Raw genomic sequence first — 17,877 nt, 5'->3', positions numbered from 1 at the left:
AAAACAACAGCCAATATTAAGCCTTTAATACCGAGCACCATGCAAAGTGTAATTACGCAACGGTTTGTGCTATCGGAAAAAAAAATCCAACGGTGGTTATTATGGTCATTTCACTCGCGCTGTTGCAGAAAGCCAGAGAAACAGCGTCTTTTTCACCAGAGAGGAGAGAGTTGGAAAAAACGCCTGTACATAGTTTCCATTATTTTGAGACTCAAGCAAATGTTCATTTAAATATGTTTTATATTGTTCAAATTTCAAATTAACAAGTAAGACCTGTAAAAAAATGTACAACTACAGTGTTTTTTCTCAATAAAACCTCAATAGAAGATAGTCCGTCATTTGTCCCGCAGTGGGGAAATTTACATTGTTACATCAGCAAAGACAGTAAAGATAAAGATAATAAATAATAAATATGCATTACCAAAAAAAAGTACAATATATAAAGATATTAACACTAAGACTATATAAAAAAGAATGTAGAATGTACATCATAGACTGTTTGCAGAATATACACAGTATGGGCTTGATATTTCCATTATAAACAAAGATTGAACATGGGAAATTATATTATTAGTATATTGTACTTTAAATTTACAGTATATTGGGCATGGTAGGGAGGAGTGAGGATTGGTTATGGTCTACTGAGAGCAGTGCTTGTTGTACGGTCTAACAGCTGCAGGGAGGAACGACTTGCGATAGCGCTCCTTCAGACATTTAGGATGTTGCAGTCTGTTACTGAAGGAGCTGCCCAGTGCTGAGATGGTGTCCTTCAGGGGGTGGGAGAGATTGTCCATCAGAGATGATAGCTTGGAAGTCATTCTCTTCTCTCCCACCACCTCCACTGGGTCAAAGGGACATCCAAGGACAGAGCTGGCTTTTTTAATCAGTCAGTCCAGCCTCTTCCTGTCCGCAGCTGTGATAGTGGTCTGCCCCAGCACCAACCATTCCAAAAAAGATACCACTACTGAGTCATAGAGGGTCTTAAGGAGTTCTCCCTCCACTCCTTAGTCTGTCCTTGGCCAATAACTGCCAGCTATTGAAAGTTATTCTGGGAAAAAGGACCTTTTTTTGCTCCTTTTATGGTTAAAATAAGCACAAAACTCCAGACAGACTTTTTGAGGCTTAGGTAACCCTAACCCTAAGTGTTAAGGCTGTATCTTTTCATTACATTCTGTGATGATCAAATGTGTCTCTCTGACAGAGCCACAAAGGTCCGTTTAATTGTCTATCTGCCATTTGGCAATGAAAGTAAATTTGAAAATCGGCTTTTTGTGAAAATCCAAAAAAAGGTATGTAAGATTATTTTACCCTTCACTATTGGTGACAGAGAAAAGTGGCTTTAAGCACAGTTGTATAGTTGGCTTTTATCTGGGGGGACATTTATTAAATCTTCATCTCTGTTTTTGTGTTTGTGTGCGAAATGCCTCATTTACGCCTGAAACGCTAAAAGGAAGAGATAAAGAGAATAATTAAACATAAACTAAATGGGAAATTGTCAGTTAGTTGGCAGTGAGTCCTTGAGTGAGATGTGCTTTAGCCTGATGATGAAAACCTTGATGTACAATGAATGATGTGCTATTCATTCAGATGTTTCTAATTTGTATTTATCCGCTCCTCTATGCATCTCCATCTGCATTCTGAAGAAGAATAGAAGAGCAACTGTGCTCTTTCAGAGGGATAGTTCAGCCTTTTAGAAGTGTGGTCGTATGAGGTGATGACAAATGGGAACACGGACTCTCACTAATAACATTGCTGCTGTCAAGACAAATTACGAATAAAACCCATACCTACTCAAGTCTGTGATATCTTAGGAACTAATTTGTCACTATAGCCTGCCATTACACGGCCTACATTTTGTTAACCACTCACTTCTCTGTGCCAAAGTCCACCGAGACAGTCAGCAATTTTACATCCGGGCGCATAGGAGTTTTTAATCCACTGCTTCATCAGTGACTTCAAACATGATATCTCGCAACTGATGTAATCCCTCATTTGGGATTTACATTCACATTTAAACATCTAGCAGACGCTTTTATCCAAAAGAGGAATAAGCAAAATAGAAGTAGTCCTGAAAAGAAATTAACTGGATAGTAGCAGTGTACTGAAAGAAGGTGAGAGTACAGAGGTGGATCCAAGTGCAGAAGGAGAGGGGGGTAAGGTAAGTGCTAGGACAGAAGATGCTCTTGGAGGAGCTGGGTCTTCAAGAGCTTCTTGAAGATAGACAAGGACGCCCCTGTTCTGGTAGCGCCTGGTAGCTCATTCCACCAGGGGAGCTCAATGAACAGAGGGGTGACATGTGCCCTTTTAGGCTGATTGAAGACCAGACGTGCTGTTAGCAGGGCGCTGCAGTAGTCGAGGCGTGAGATGACCAAAGCCTGTACTATAGGAGCTGGGCAGCCTGTTGGGTTAGGTACGGCCTGATTTTTCTTATATTAGCGCAAAGCGACATGACCGTGCGACAGAGGCAACATGAGTGGCACAAACTTACCAAACAGGGCAGCATTAGACCAGCAAACTTCCATTTCTAGCATGAAACACCATTTAACAATCAAAGAAAGTGGATATCGTAGATTTTGCTACGATTCTAAAAACTTTCCTTTTCCTTTTGTACATGATGGAAACCATGTTATCAGTAAGAAAGAGTGTCCATCTTCCAGGAGGGTTCATGAAAATGGTCGCATGTGCGAGGCCGATAGAGACACAATTGATTATATGTCAATACCTCGTACAACGACAGTCAGAACACATGCAGTGTCCCTTTAAATACCTGACTTTATTTTTTACAACCGTGACTCTTGTTTATTCGATTGATTTGCTACTCCCGTAATGTGAATGTACAGCATGAGTTGCTGTTAATTCCTCCTTTATTGCTCTTATGACCGCACTTTATGTCTGACACATTTACATAAGTACTGCACTTGCCAAAATGCAGAGTTAACTTTTTCCTTCTCTTTTCATTTTACAACCCTCTTGTAAGTCCTTGATGAGCCCATGAAAGTTCATGAGGCTAGTAAGTCTGTTTTACAAGGACGGGATCAGCAGATGGGTTAATGCCCTGCAAATGCATGCTGACTCCTCCTGTTCATGTCTTTCTGTCTATACACCAGCTGCCCACACGTTAAACTTAATGAACTATGCTTTACTGTTTCCTTGTTGACAGAATTTCCCCGCTGTTGTGTTTTACAATCAGATTCACATATACCTGGATAATCTGTTTGCTCAGTTCCATAAAGGTGCCTCTGGATGTGTTTGTGAAGTTGCAGCAGCGCTGAGAAAAAAAACCAAAAACGTTAGGTGTTTTTCATCAGTTCATGTCATCAAAGTGTCTCGTGAAGTTTGAAGTCATTTGTGGTCGACAAAGACTGTAAACTTTGATGTCACGAAATCTTCATCCCGTGTGTGTGTTTGGTTTAAAATGAGCAACAAAGAAGCGTCTTTGTACTTTTCACACTGATGTGAAAACATCCCTCTCGCCTCCAAATCCAGGATTTTGTGACATCAAAGTTTGGAAGCCAGTCAAAGGCTAATAAACGCTGTAAATGGACTCCTCTGAACAGACAACATTTCCTTTAGTAGTTTAACATTGTAAAAGAAAAGTATTTGCACATTCATATCGAAGTCTTTTTTTTTTATGTCATAACATTTTAAGAATCTTTAGTGAGGTAACTGAACTTTCTTGTCAAAAACTCCTCTAACATTCATGTAAATTAAACTAATTAATGATAATTAATATAAAGAAGGAATAATGTGTGAGCTTCAGGGCTGAACAATTAATCGTATTCAAATCAAAATTAACTCTAAATCAAATCAAATTGACATAGTTGGTGTATTAAAAAAGCTGTCATTTATTTTCATTGAATTGATTTTTATTTTTTTTTGTTTCCATTATTTTGATTGTTCTATCTTTTATGCATAAATGTAAAAACATAAAATCATGTTTTTACATCTTCATCCTTAAGACATCGGGGGAAAAAAAATTGGGGTTTAGGTAAATTAGACACTCTGAATTGACCATATGTGTGAAAGTGAATGGTTGTTTGTCTCTATATGTGTCCCTGCGATGCACTGGTGAACTGTCCAGGGTGTGACCCCGCCTATCGCCCTATGTCAGCAGAGATTGGCACAGCGGCCCCCCGTGACCCTCATGTGGATAATGGATGGATGGATATTCAGCACTAGTGAGCTGGTGCATTAAACCTTTTTTTTTTGTAGTAAAATGAAGATTTTTCTCAAATACAAATACTGGAGTTTCTGCTCAGGTCTGCAGTGGCCCTGAGTGCTCTGAGATTCCTTCTTTTAAGTTTGATTTTTCAGAGCAGACTCCCGAACCCTGGAGATATTGAGGCCACGCTTTTTAAAAGTGTCTGGTAAATTAAGGACGGAGCAGCAGCCATCAGATGAAAGTCTAACCCTGGCAGTAAATGAACCCTTGAGTGTCTGGGTGTCCTGGTCTGCTGAGATCTACCATGGAGGCCAAATTGAGAAGACAGTGTGAGCCTCCATTATTGACAACCTTCGTACTGTAATACTGTTTGTTTCCCTCTCACTCACCCTCTCCAAGGGTGCAGTTTTCCTTTGGCAGCGTACCTTTCCGATCTCCGGGGGCCAATGCTTTTGTCAGACTCCGAGCTGTGTGGATCTTATTTTTTTCTTTTTTCTAGCATTTACTGAAAAACTCTGCGGTCTGTTGTGCAGACGAGATGAAAGTCTTGTGCTGAAAGTTCCCTTGTGCTGCGCAGGTTGTGCTGCTTGAGCGTGTTTCCGGTTCCCAGGAGTGAGGTTGGGTTTCTGCATAGGATTAGGATTATTTTTAAGGAGCGACATAGTAGAGTGTGAAACACAAAAGAAACTTCTGTCAGATGTGAGCATTGTTTAATAAGGCAAACTGACATACTGTGCGGTATAAAATGCAGTCCAATTAGTGTTTAAAGCAGTGACTGAACGTTGTGCTAAATAGAGAATTTAAAAGCATCCACTGACAGGTCCTCGTAATTAAACTGAAAAGGTGTGAGGATGTCATTGCTTCAGTCACACTATATTGGATTGTGTGTATATGTCAGTAATCATAGGGGGAAAAGACTCATCAGCCTAAGGACGAGAATACAATAATACACTTAACAGTACACGTTATGCCAGAAATCCAGTTTTGTTTCAAACTACTGTGCATCAACTGATTAAAATAACATTATCAATCGGTTGATCGTGGACTTAATTTTTACTCCTAGTACAATCTACTATTACTATTATATAACACAAACCCACAGGTTCAGTGACAGTGAGTAATGGGACTGTTACTGTTGTTATATCTTAACAAGTCAGGTGACCAATGGGGCAGCTGTTAAGAATTGATGAGGGTCAAATAAAGACCCAGAGGAAAAGGAATGATAAAAGGTTAAAGTGATTCTTTTTTTATAGTTGTGTGTGTGTGTGTGTGTGTGTTCTTGTATGGGTATCTTTGTGAGGACCAAAACGTATGTATAAGCCTAGTGAAGAGGTTTTGGCTGCTCCTCACGTTCTGTCACTGCTCAAAATTACTATTTGAGTGTTAAGACGGCTTTAGTGTTAAGGCTAGAATGGGGTTTAGGTTAAGGGCTATAGGTGTTTAGTTGTGATGGCTAAGGTTAGGGCATTATGTTTATGAATGTCCTCACTACATATGCTGTACAAACATGTGTGTGTCAGTAGTCAAAACCTGGTCCTGATTAGGCAGAAGATAATTTCTGAGGGACTGGTTAAGTTTAGGTCTAAGCCTTGAATTGTCGTTCAGTTAATGTTACAGTTCGGCATGAACTGGTGATAGTTCATGTTGGGGATAATGCTCTGTTTATGTTGTCCAAATAGAAGGAAGTCAGTGCAGTGTCCTGAAAAAAATTGCGGCACAAACCCGTGCGTGTGTGTGTGTGTGTGTGCACAAACAGTCCCGATGAGACAATGGTAGATTAATTGTTTCCCCTGGAAAGTCCTCTCTTGGTAAAAGACCAATAATGAGTCTGATTAAAGTCTTGTGTAAGTTTGTTAATTACCTCTGTGTAATCTGTTAATGTCCAAGCCGTGAAGAACTGCCTCTCGCTGCAGTCTGAAAACTTTCTTTTGTCTTCCCTCTGGGGCAAATTGACGACCTTTAAGTAATGATCGGTGATAAACTACAAAGTGGAGGAGGCTTTTATCTTAAACCTGTGAGTTGCAGCTGCAGCTCAGCAGAGGGGAGTGGAGTTACAAGCAGGAGTATTTACACTCAGGTTCAGGCAGGTGCGATGCCAGTTGGATAGCTGAAAGAGTCGCAGCAGGCCACAGGGTGAAGGGGACATGAGTGATGATTGACTTGGCCTGGGCTGACAGCAGGCAGCGTGGCTGAATGGAAACAGCTTGTTCCTAAATCAACTGCTACTGTTGATTGATTGGATTACTGCCACACTGGTTCAGTTTTTGTTGTTTGCTTGTTTCATGTATTTGCTTGTTTGTTATATTTTCCCCTGAAGTGAAGCGGTCGTCACTGTGTATTTGTTGCCTCATTCACTTCTTAGTAAGTCCTTCTTACCTTTTTATGGAAACATGGAAGCCACCGTCCTTGTTCTTTGGACAGCCTGCAGTTTGTTGTTCCTAAGGTTTGAAGTGATTTGGGAAAGAAAGCAGAAGCCTGACACGTGGAATAATCTACGGTCTGATCTCCAGCTTCAAAGCCCAGAGGGAGTTTACGATTTTGGTGAAGAGTTTGGAGTCCAGCTTGTTTGTGGTTTTATGTGAGCTAATTTTAATGTTTTTAATTTATGTGTTCTGACTTTCAATGTATCTGTGCCGCTGCTTTATGGCCGGGTCACACTTGTGAAATAAATTCTTGTTCTCAGTAAGATTAACCTGGTGAAATAATAATAAAAAGAAAATTTAAAGTTTATACAAATTGTCTGCAGTAGGGAGCCAAGGAAATTCGCCTTTGAGCAGTGACTTGAAAAACCCATGAAGTCCAGACACTGGTGGTGATGGTAGCTCAGTGATAGAGCGAGTCATCTTTCAACTCAAAGGTCGTGGGTTCAATTCCCAGCTGCGCTAGTCGACATGTCGTTGTGTCCTTGGGCAAGACACACGTTGCTCCAGATGGCTGTGCTGGCAGCGTGTGATCTAGTCATCAAGACTAGAGAGGCTCTATATAAATATAGACTATTTACCATTTGATGATGGTGATGAAGGATAAAGAATGATTGGTCACATGACACTGTGAAGAGTTAGTAAAAATTGTGAGGTGGAGTAAGATAACTAATGCACAGCAACACGATGATTAGGCTCATGTGCAGAAGTGACCAGCTGACATGAGTGACATGAGTGTACATGAAGAAGGGGAGATGAAAGCTGGAAGTACTGTTTGTGCCTTAGACTATGATCCACACATGCAACAGAGTAGTAGTTCCTCACTGAACGCATGCCAGGGCTTCATTTTCATTGGCGTCACTTTCAAAAACAGTAGAGTAGAAGCAAAAAGTGGAGTCGCTCCAGAGAAAGTCGTCTGCTTTTTTTTTTTTTGCTTTTTTTCTTGTTCCTCAGCTCAAATCACTTCATCCTCATTCTTGCATCTTTGCAATGACTCTGTGAATTTTTAGTGAACTACTTTTGAGATCTTGGTAATACCATTGCATATTCAGGCTCCTTTAATATTGTTTATATAGTAGCAGTCGATAACTTTATTATCCCTGTGGGGCAATTAGGTTTGCAGCACAATCGCAATCACACATTAACATGCTACCCCTTCAGATTAACATTTCCAAAGCCACCACTACCTCTTTCCTTTCACGTCATCTGATTCACACCCCAAACCTCCCCCAGACAGGCACTACTGAAATATACATCCATTGTTCCATCCAAATCTCCCCCACATAATCTCATTGGCTGAATCACCCTCCCTAAAGAATCACACTCCCTCTACACAACCATCTATTGCTCATTGTTTAAATCCAATCCCTCAGACCAACAGAGAGCCCTGGGTGGCTGAAACCACTGCCCTCGATGGGTTTGAAGAAATGTAACTTTCTATCCTAAAATCCGAATTTTTACTCCAGAATACAGGAACCTTCTCCGTTTTTTGGTGAACTCTCCAGCTGCTATTGTTGTGAGGACTGTCAGACGCATTTTTGTACCATCTTTTGCCTGAATCTGGATCTAGTTTTCTTGAAGAAAGGGAGGGAAACAACAAGAATTCCCCTCCCCTCCGTAAACAGCTAAAACTCTCAAGGTATAAAATGCTGCACATAATAAAACATCACGTATTAACATATTTAGTGCCCGTGGGTAAAGTCCTAGAACATGACTTGTTCATTAACAATGAATGACACATTAACATGAGCAAAATTAGCCTTGGCAGTTCTGTGACACTGTTTTTACTTAATGTGAATATGACCGGGTTTGCAAATGTACAATTTAATACAAAGCTAGGGTATTGACGGTAATAGTACACTATAATATTCCTGCCATAGTCATCACTGTAGTAGTACTGTGCTGTCAGAATGACCAGCTGTGCATTTGTGCTACAGAGAACCACGGCATATAATGGCTCCCTACCTGGCATTGTTCGTTTGTAGTGACTGTGGCTGTGTGCGCTGTTCGGTGTTTGGAGAGAGCACAGCTGATAATTATTTGGTTTTTAAGTAAAAGGTATTCTTCTCTCTCTCTCCCTCTGTCTCTGGGTTAAAATGGCACACTAATGGCCTTGATTGAAGGCTCAGGGTTTTTAGACTTTTACATCCACCGTTCACAGTCTCCCTCAGAACACCTTGTCTCCCATTCATCAAGAGAAATTATGTGCATATGTAATAACTCTATGACCCTGCTGACCTGCATATTAAAACCCGATTTATGCCTGTATTATTGAAAATGAAATAATAAAAAGTCAAGGGGAAAAAAAACCTCTAAAAACAGGAGCTGTCTTGTGAGAGAGAGAAAAAAAATCATATATTTATTAAGCTTTCACCAGCATCCAGATGTCAGACAACACAGTGATCACTGGAGGGAGCTAGCATGCAGTCCAAGTTTTTTTCACTGACAGTTAGATAAATGAGCAATTGTTGCTCCCAACACTCCACGTCCATGCAAACCACTTGTATAGAAGCTTTGGAAGACAGAATTAATCTGACAGATGCCACACGGAGATGCTGTCTGAGGCAGCATATAAATGAATTTACAAGGATTTTAATTAGCTGATAAAATTTTACTTAAAGGAGAGTGTGTTCTGTTAAAAAAAACCATAGGCACCGGCTGATGGCACACTCCGACCTCATCTGGCTTCATTTTATTTTGCTTCTCCACATTAAACCTAATGGTCTTTTGTTCCCTTGGATGGTAATTCATATTGTTGCCAGAACCTATACGAGTATTTTCCAGTGATAATCAGTCTTTGTGCCCCTCGCTGTGTTTGAGTCCCTTGTCGTGGATATTAGACTTGGCCGCAGGTCACTAAAGCACTCCCTATGTTTGCTTTGGATTAAATGCAGCGCTTGTTTTGTAAATACTGTCCTGTTTGGCTTTCATTGTCCGCTCATTGTCAGAAGCTTGTGTGGAGACAGCAAGATGAATTGAATCTTTCACTGAGTAACTGAGGATGTCACACATTTGAGGATTGTCTGTGCAAAACAGACACGACGAGACAAGATGTTGTACTTGAATTGGATGATGTGAATGTGTGTTGGTTAAAAGTTAACAAGGGGGAAACCAGCCTCTTTAGGCTTGTCTCACTGGAGCTGTCCACAGACGAGGTGCTGAAATCTGTCTTTGCACTGAGCTGGTCCGTACAGTTCCCTCAGGCCATGTGTGAAGCTGCACAGTGACAGCACTGCCAAATGTTGTGTTTGGTATGATGCATGACCTTTTTAAGTTGACTGAAGTGACTGCCTCAATTACACTTCCACCAGAATGTGTGTGTGTGTGTGTGTGTGTGTGTGTCCCAAACTGTGACCCAATTCACAATGTAACCCATGAGTCATGAATCAAGAGCAAATATGTGCATAATTTAACGTCTGTGACTGATATGTATGCCATTTCTGAAATAATATTACTTTGATAAAGCAGTTATCCTTTAGAGACGTAGCCTTCTGCAGATGTAAATCTTCATTCAGTTTAAGGCTGGGGGGGAAAAAACCAAAAGCAAATGTATTTGTGACTCATCTGTGGGTCCTGACTCTTGGGGAATAACTGATTCATTTATTCATTCATTCATTCATCCATTCATTCAAATATTCTTGGCAAAACACGCTAAGTATAATGCGTATAGGTGCACTACCACTTTCAAATTGTTCCGTTTTTATATGTTTGTCGAAAAGGGCATCGCTTATTGGAGGCGGTCATCTTGTGTTGTCATGTCTCTCCAGCAGCCTGTACGAATATTGAAGCGGGAGCTTACGGCGCAAACAAAGAAGAACGCCTCCGCTGATATATAAACCAACAAAGAAGAAGAAGGAAATGGAGAGAATGGGAGGACTGGTCCTTCATTACTTTGGTCTGACTCATTTCTATAGTTATGGTTTCCAAATGACGGATGTAATCTGTATAATCACATTTTGTATGAGAGTTAAATGTCCACTGTCTGTTACAGCAGTTCCAGTACAGTATTTTTTGTATGTTTTTATGCTTTTACATTTAAGACATCATATCACCAGACGTGGTAACACTAGTTGTAACTGCTGGAGGGCTCCATCTGGAGGAGCGTATAGCTGTCGAGCTGCCTGCCACTGCACTCGGCTTTCCTCCCCTCAGTCATTACACCCATGACCTGAGGAAAGATTGTGTCAATGCATCTTTCATTATTTCTCCCCTTTTCAGGTGTACGTCCCTTGTAATAAGAGTTGTTGTTTGCTGGAGTGGTGATTGAATGTGTAGACTTTTTATTCTGGGCTTTTACAATAGCAGCACTCTGTGCACAGTGACATAGGGTGAGGTTTTATGTAAAATGTCATGTTAACGTGAGGACAGGGAATTTATGTTGTGTTTTAATGGGTGAGGAAATGAAATTAATGTAGATCATTAACATCAATGTCATTGCTATAAAATGTCAGTGCCAATATTGACTGGATAAGTGTATCTGCCATTAAATAGGGGGTCTAAAGAGACCTGAACTGACTGGGGGTCACTTGTGACATTTTCCATACATTTTCCATTACAGAGTTTCAAAATAAAAGTGGAATAATATATAGTTCACAATAAAAAAAACTAATTGATTGTGCTAAAAGAATCTGTAAATAATACAAACTTGGTTTGAAGTGGCGGGCTGCGTGAAATAGATTTTTGGGGCCGCAAATGGCCCACAGGCACAAGTTCGAGACCCCGGCTTTAGACCATGGACCATGTCCTGTTTGCCAGTTAAAGCTAACTAGGAAGTAAGAAAATGTTTATACGTTTATAAACTTTTTCCTTAGGAGTTAATGGTCTGAATTTCTAGATTTAGATATTCTTCAACAGAACGTGATGTCAATTTTCTAAATGGTTTTAGAGGAAAATAGGACTAGCAACCTGTCCACGGTGAACCCCGTCTGTCACCCTACGTGAACTGAGATTGGCACAGCGCCCCCCGCGACCCTCATGTGGAGGATAAAGTGGTAGAAAATGGATAAATGGACGGACGGATGATAAACCGATATAATTGAGAGCTGGTATCGTCACAGGTGGCTTTAAAAATGGGAGTTCAGATTTAAGAGAGACTGTGATTGATGCAGGGCCACATTGTTGTCACATTCGTGGTGCCAACATGACAACGGTGATGATGTTGATCAGAACATGAGAGAGCACAGACACAGTCGAACAAATGAACCCCTTTTTAGTCTCACATTCAGAAAACATCACCCGCAAGTACGATCTCAGTTGACAGCATTTCCTTTCTTCTCCTAATCGAATGATCTTGCAGCATTTAATTTCATATCAGCGCGTTAAGAACAAAGATGGCATCTGAGATTAAGCCAGATTGCACCTTTTTAATTTCCTGGTGCATTCAACACATTTCATGAGTCACTCTATATTATTATATTATAATTGCATAGCAATTCTATGGTTCCAGGATAAATTGCTTCTAGAGTTTGCTCCATGCATTTTTCTGGATTTGTAGATCCACTTGCGGAGAGAATATAAAACTCCTGTGGATGATGATAGGCAGTGAAGATATTACTGTATTGCAACAAGATCATCTTTCATCACAGGCGCCAAACATATCTTCCTCTCTCGCTCTGTGACTCACGCTTTTTGTCTTTGGCTCTTCTCTGAGATTGCTCTGTTCCTTTGCCTCCAACAGATGATGATTGGTTCAAAAGGGCAGAAACTGAGCATGGTTCCTGATGAAAGTGTGCGCACGCGTGTGTGTGTGAGAGCGAGAGAGAGAGAGAGTGTGTGTGTGTGTGAGACACAAAATAGGCAGACAAGCTGTGTTAACAAGAATGTGGATTCTGTGTGCACAGAGATGTGACACACAGCAGTTGAAAAGCTCCAGCACAAACAATGTTTTTGTTGGGAACTGGAACTATTTCTGCTCTATGTGGGAGGACGGAAGCACTGCTGCTCTCGAGCCAGGCCAGCGCAAACCCTTTTTATTTTATTGGCAGACAATACGGCAGCACTGGGATACAGTACAGTGGAGTGAATGTGATTTTTATGGGTATAGACACACTATGCAAATGTTTTCTCTCCTCCTGCCTGACCTGCAGTGCTCAGAACACACCGTCAGTCGTGAATGTATAGTCGAGCTCCAACGAGGTGAAAACAATCACATCTGAAAAGAACTGAAAGTATTTTTGTTCTTCTTACATTGATTCCTGTTCCGGTTCCATTTCCTGTGTAATGGATTTGCCAGTAATGAGCGCTCTCAAATGATATGATCCCAACTGACAGGTCTCCATATTATCAGCTGCTGTGAGCGCAGTGCTGAGCAGTGAAGCCAGCTTAAATATAGACTCAGGTGAAAGAACAATTTAGATGCCGTATATATAGTGATGGGTGATTGGAAAACTGTATAAATTCAGCAATAAAGCCGTCTTTGCAGTTACTCACAGTTCTGGTGTTATTATCTTTTTTATTTTCAGCTTTTCCTTTCTTTTTGGCCAATTAAGCAAGAAGGCATTGTGGCTGACACACATTTGCACTTTTCCTCTCTCTTTTTTTTTTAAAATGAGGTTATTAAACCCAGTTTCTTCTCCCGCACTTATAATTCTATTCACAATTTTGATTGTTTTTCCTCTACAATTAATTGTGTTTAATTGTGTGTTTAATTGTGAGTAAAGTGAGACCAGCAAAGTAAGAAAGTCACTGTGTGATCTAAACTGCTCTTGTTTTCTGTTCATGTGATGTGACATAATCTACCAGTATCGATTTCCTGTTTCATTCTGTTGTGAGTTTTCTAGACATTTCACTTTGCTGGAAAGAAAGTGATTGCAGTCTGGCATTTATCTGGCATTCGCTTGTCCTCCTGCAGGAGAAGAAATAATCTCCAAGTGCATGACGCAAATAGAACAAAACCATTTCAACTGCTGAACGACAGACATCAGATAAAATCCAGGTGTGCGATTACGTGTGGGAGCAGGTGGTGATGATGATGATGATGATGATGATGATGACACCGTCACTGTGAAAGGTGATCTGGACCTCCCACGTTGGTCCACAGTTCGGTGCACATCAGCCTCTGAACACCGCGCGCGCTGCCTCTGCCTTATTCTTTCCAAATCACCAGATACTCTGGAACTACGCCTCTCTCTCTCTCTCTCTCTCCCCCTCTCTCTCTCTCTCTCTCTCTCTCTCTCTGTCTCTCTCTCTCTGTACCTCTGTCTCTCCCTCTCCTCGCTTCATTATACTCAGAGTCTGCACCTGTCAGCAGCGGACGCTGGTGCGCGCGCTCTTCTCTCCTCTCCTCTCCTCTCCTCCTCTCCTCCTCTTGATTTACCTTTACCATGACTTCTGTTAAAGACGCGAACGGGCCGGCGAAAGCGTCTCAGCAGCAGGATACGGTAAGACTTATTGATGTTTCCGAATACCTTCCACCCTTGAGTGTTTCCCTCACTACCGGATGGAGATCTCCACGTGTTTTGAGTGACGCGTGTTTCACATTTCGGGCCAGTTCGTCAGAGATTATGATGTGCCATGTCTAAATCAACAGGCTGCACAAAGCTGTATGACACTTTTATTTGTGTATGCTGCATTTGCTTTTATGTTTTTACAGCAACAATATTTACTGTATATGTATACCACTGTTAAAATTGTATTTATATATATGAATAACAATGATTATTAGTTAGTTATTAGTTAAAGTATATATAGTTTTAAATTCTGTAAGTTGAATATGTATGTTAAAGACATGGTTAAATATGGTATGTATGTGTGTGTGTAAATATGTATATTATCGTTATTATTTTACTTTACTTTATTATAAACACAGAGTACCAGAGGTGGGGTCTGACTTAAGTCACAAATTTTTAACGCTGGTTAAAGACTTCGCGACTCAGACTCGACTCAGACTTGAGTAAAATGACTTCTTGTTTTACGTTAAGAATTGTTTCTGAAACACAGGAAAACACTTGGCTCCTCCTGCTTTTGTGGCTTTCGTGCGTACGAACCTGGCAACCGAGCGACACCAACGCGTTTATGTGACATTTCATTCGACACTTCCCACAAATCCCACAAAGGGAGTCATTCGGGTGCTATTAAACATTAACATCTTGGTGGGTCATAAGTTGGTCATAAGTGCTCGAAAGATGCCATTGTTTTAGCCCAATATTTAAAATACATTGCCATGGTTTAATGTAATTTACAATTTACATTTCAGGCTATATAGCTTTATTTATTGTTTTGAGTTGTATGGGGCCATGAAGCAGTCCTTATATTGTATGAGTAAAACAGTGTTTCTATGACAAGATGACTGCCTTCTTTTTTCTTTTTTTTTACATTTTTAAATGTGGAATATCTGGGAAATCAGCCTCATCTTCTATATTTACTTAAATTGTAATGTCCTTGATTTAAAGCAGGGTCTCAAGTTGACTTTGGACTTGCTTGTGACTTACTCCCGTCTCTATAGAGCATTATTAATTGTGTGCTTTTTGGTTTCCACCTGACAGTTTTTTTTGCGTGGGAAAGCGTTAAAGATGACTCTATCATTCTAAAGGTCCAGTCTGTAAGAATTAGTGCCATCTATAGGTGAGACTGCAGACTGCATATAACAGACGACTCCTCCTATTCCCAAGTACATCAGGGAGCTGAGGTGGCTTGAGTGGATGTCATTCTTCTGTGTTTGTACAGTACGATTAAGCTTAAAACAAAATTAAACGCAGAGTAAGGTCCTTGCCTGAAGTGCATATTGTAAGGCTACAAAAAAAACTATTTTTAAAGGGATTTAAGCGATAAACAAGTGTATTCACATTTTGCCTTGAAGCCCTGCTCAGTCTTACACAGTTGACCTTTTACTTAATTTGTTGCATTTGCAATTATAACATTTCTATGGCAGCCCAAATAGACAGAGCTGTTGCCACCTTGTTTAAACATATATTAGTGTAGCCTAGTAGCAAGGTAAAATAAAGATAGAATCAAAATCAAAAACAATTATTAATGTTACTGTGTGTGTTGGTTCTTATTAGGACTCCGTTGGTTCTTATCTGCCAGTATTTGCAGGGGCGAGGTGAATTAGAGAAGCTGTAACCCACATATAATGCTACCTATCCAGAAATCAGGGTTACATTAACATGCACTGAAAGTTTTATAATTTAACTGAAGCATTAAGTCCAGAAAAAAAGGGCCGTTGCTATCTAAAATCCACAGTCACGTGTCTGAGTCTGGTACGTGATACATACTCCACTCGTGTGTCGTCAGCTCTGTCACTGTCTGCAGCTCGGTGTGTGTATAGATGTGTTGAAAACTTTGGCTCGGGTTTTATTTATTCATTTCTCGCAGCGTCTGCTTTCAGCCGAATACGTGCATAAAGCTGTGGTAAACCCCGAGAAGAGAGTATGTCACCGTCTCCATTGCTAAAGTGAAACTGCGAAGGTTTCATTTTAACACTATTTGTGGTTGTAATGCTTTCATTTATGGCTGGCAGCAGGCACAGGCAGAGAGGCCGGGAGAAGATGAGAGCTGCTGTTGTCACTGCTGGGACAATTATAGCCTTTTTCTGCACTGAAACGTACTGCACAGTATATATGGCTGTTATGGCTCAGCCTGGTGCTCACCTCCATAGAGATATAGAAGTTGTGGATTTGCAGACAGCAAACACTGTGATTGGTTTGTCTGCCTGAGTGGCAATGGATCCACATTTGATCCTCTTTGTTTCACTCATTTCGCTGTTAATTGTTTAACATTTGTTAGCTTCAAGGAAGGAGACCGACACACACAAACACACCCAAACAAATAACCAATAGGAGGAAATAAAACCAAATGTTTCTTCCTTTTTAAAAAAAAAAAAGCTAAAACAAAACAACAACCATTTATATTCATCATGTGCAACAACACGACACAACTTCTACTCTTCTACCTAAATATTGAATGAATCCCATTGTAACCTCACACGTGTTGCCTTTACCACAACAGCCCGTGTGCGTGTGTGTGGTGTCTTGTTTTCATCAACAACTTCACTTTGTTTGTGCGCCAAAGACAAAGGTTAACAGAGCCAAAAAGCATCGGTGTGTTTGTGTTTGCCAGGGTGAACTAGAAGGACGCATGTGTACGGAAGGAGTGGCCGTTACTTGCTCTGCACTTTTCTGTCAAGTGACTTAAATTGTGTTCTGTAGGTAACAACATGTAACAACATATACAGTAGACACACTCTCCACTCCTGGGTTTACGTAACTCAGCTCCTGGCACTGACATTACAATTCATGTTGAAAGGTCCTCCTTTACTAGAGTAAACTGTTGTTGTTATAAAAAGTACTTGAAAATACATGTTGCATAACAGCTGTTGATTGTCGAGCATTTGGTTCTAGCAGAGTCTTTTATGGCAGGATTTGGCACGCATGCTTCTCATTACCATAACCCCTAGACCGATTGTGATATCTAGAAAATTCAAAAACAACCGGAAAGCAGAGATTACTGATCGGGACATCCGCGGAACGACCGTTCAATAACAAGGACGCGATTCACCAGCGTGACGCACGTTTGTGACGTCAGCTTCTTCGATTTAGATTCCTAAACAGTTGAATAACTGCCAGATATCGAAAGTGAAAGTTATCTTGGGGGGGGGGGGCAGAAAAAACACTCACTCGTTGAACATTTGTTGACTGCTCTACAGCCATAAAATCAAAATAAATCCCAAATATCATGATGGTCATAAGAGGGCTAAAGACTTTGTTGAAAATGTGAAAATCCAGAAAGGTTTTTCCTTTACATTCATTCATTCATCAAGCAGCTGTACATCCTAACTGCTAGATCATGTAGCAACGCTGCTAAAAGTTCACTTCATCATCGGTATCAAGGGCCCCATTCAGACTTGGTATTAATATTTGTTTTCAGTGATCAGATTATGTGGAAGACCTTAAGTAGGACTGTTAAAATGTCTTCTGGATGCGTTTCCTGTCACTTGTTGTGTTTTATTCTTAGGTCTGAGTGTACAGATGTGTGTGCTATAAAAGAGATTGTGTGGTGGTCATTGTGCATACCACGGTGGTGGCTGCAAATACAATAATGAGATCAGACAACATCAGCTCAGGAGGCGGTCCCTGATTCATTCATTCATCCTGTGCTTGGATGGTTTTCATACATCTCAAGAATGTGGACGCATTGATCTTCAAACCACCTACAAATGTGATCAGATCTGAGGACGGACTCGGAGCATTCAGACCTGTATTCAGTGCTATCTTCCCATGATTGGATCCCTCTTAGGACGTCTTAATCACCAAAAGATGCAAATTAAGATGCAAACAGGAAGAATTAATAATCTGTAAT

General features: G+C 40.6%; 1 protein-coding gene across 5 annotated transcripts in view; it reads left to right on the top strand.

Annotated features, from left to right (window-relative positions):
• LOC131468963 (dipeptidyl aminopeptidase-like protein 6) overlaps window positions 1–17,877 on the top strand; it is a 90,518-nt gene that overhangs the window by 32,108 nt on the left and 40,533 nt on the right. The window contains exon 1 of one of the 5 annotated variants that reach the window (XM_058643725.1): window positions 13,759–13,961. The exons of the other annotated variants lie outside the window; for them this stretch is intronic. Within the exon in view, the coding sequence (XP_058499708.1) occupies window positions 13,905–13,961 (57 nt within the window). The 5' untranslated portion in view covers window positions 13,759–13,904. Of the gene's footprint in view, window positions 1–13,758; window positions 13,962–17,877 lie in introns of those variants that run through there. 5 annotated transcript variants of the gene reach the window in all.

Source organism: Solea solea, chromosome 1, assembly GCF_958295425.1.
Source record: "Solea solea chromosome 1, fSolSol10.1, whole genome shotgun sequence".
Lineage (NCBI taxonomy): Eukaryota > Metazoa > Chordata > Actinopteri > Pleuronectiformes > Soleidae > Solea > Solea solea.
This window is presented reverse-complemented; position numbering and strand designations above follow the sequence as displayed.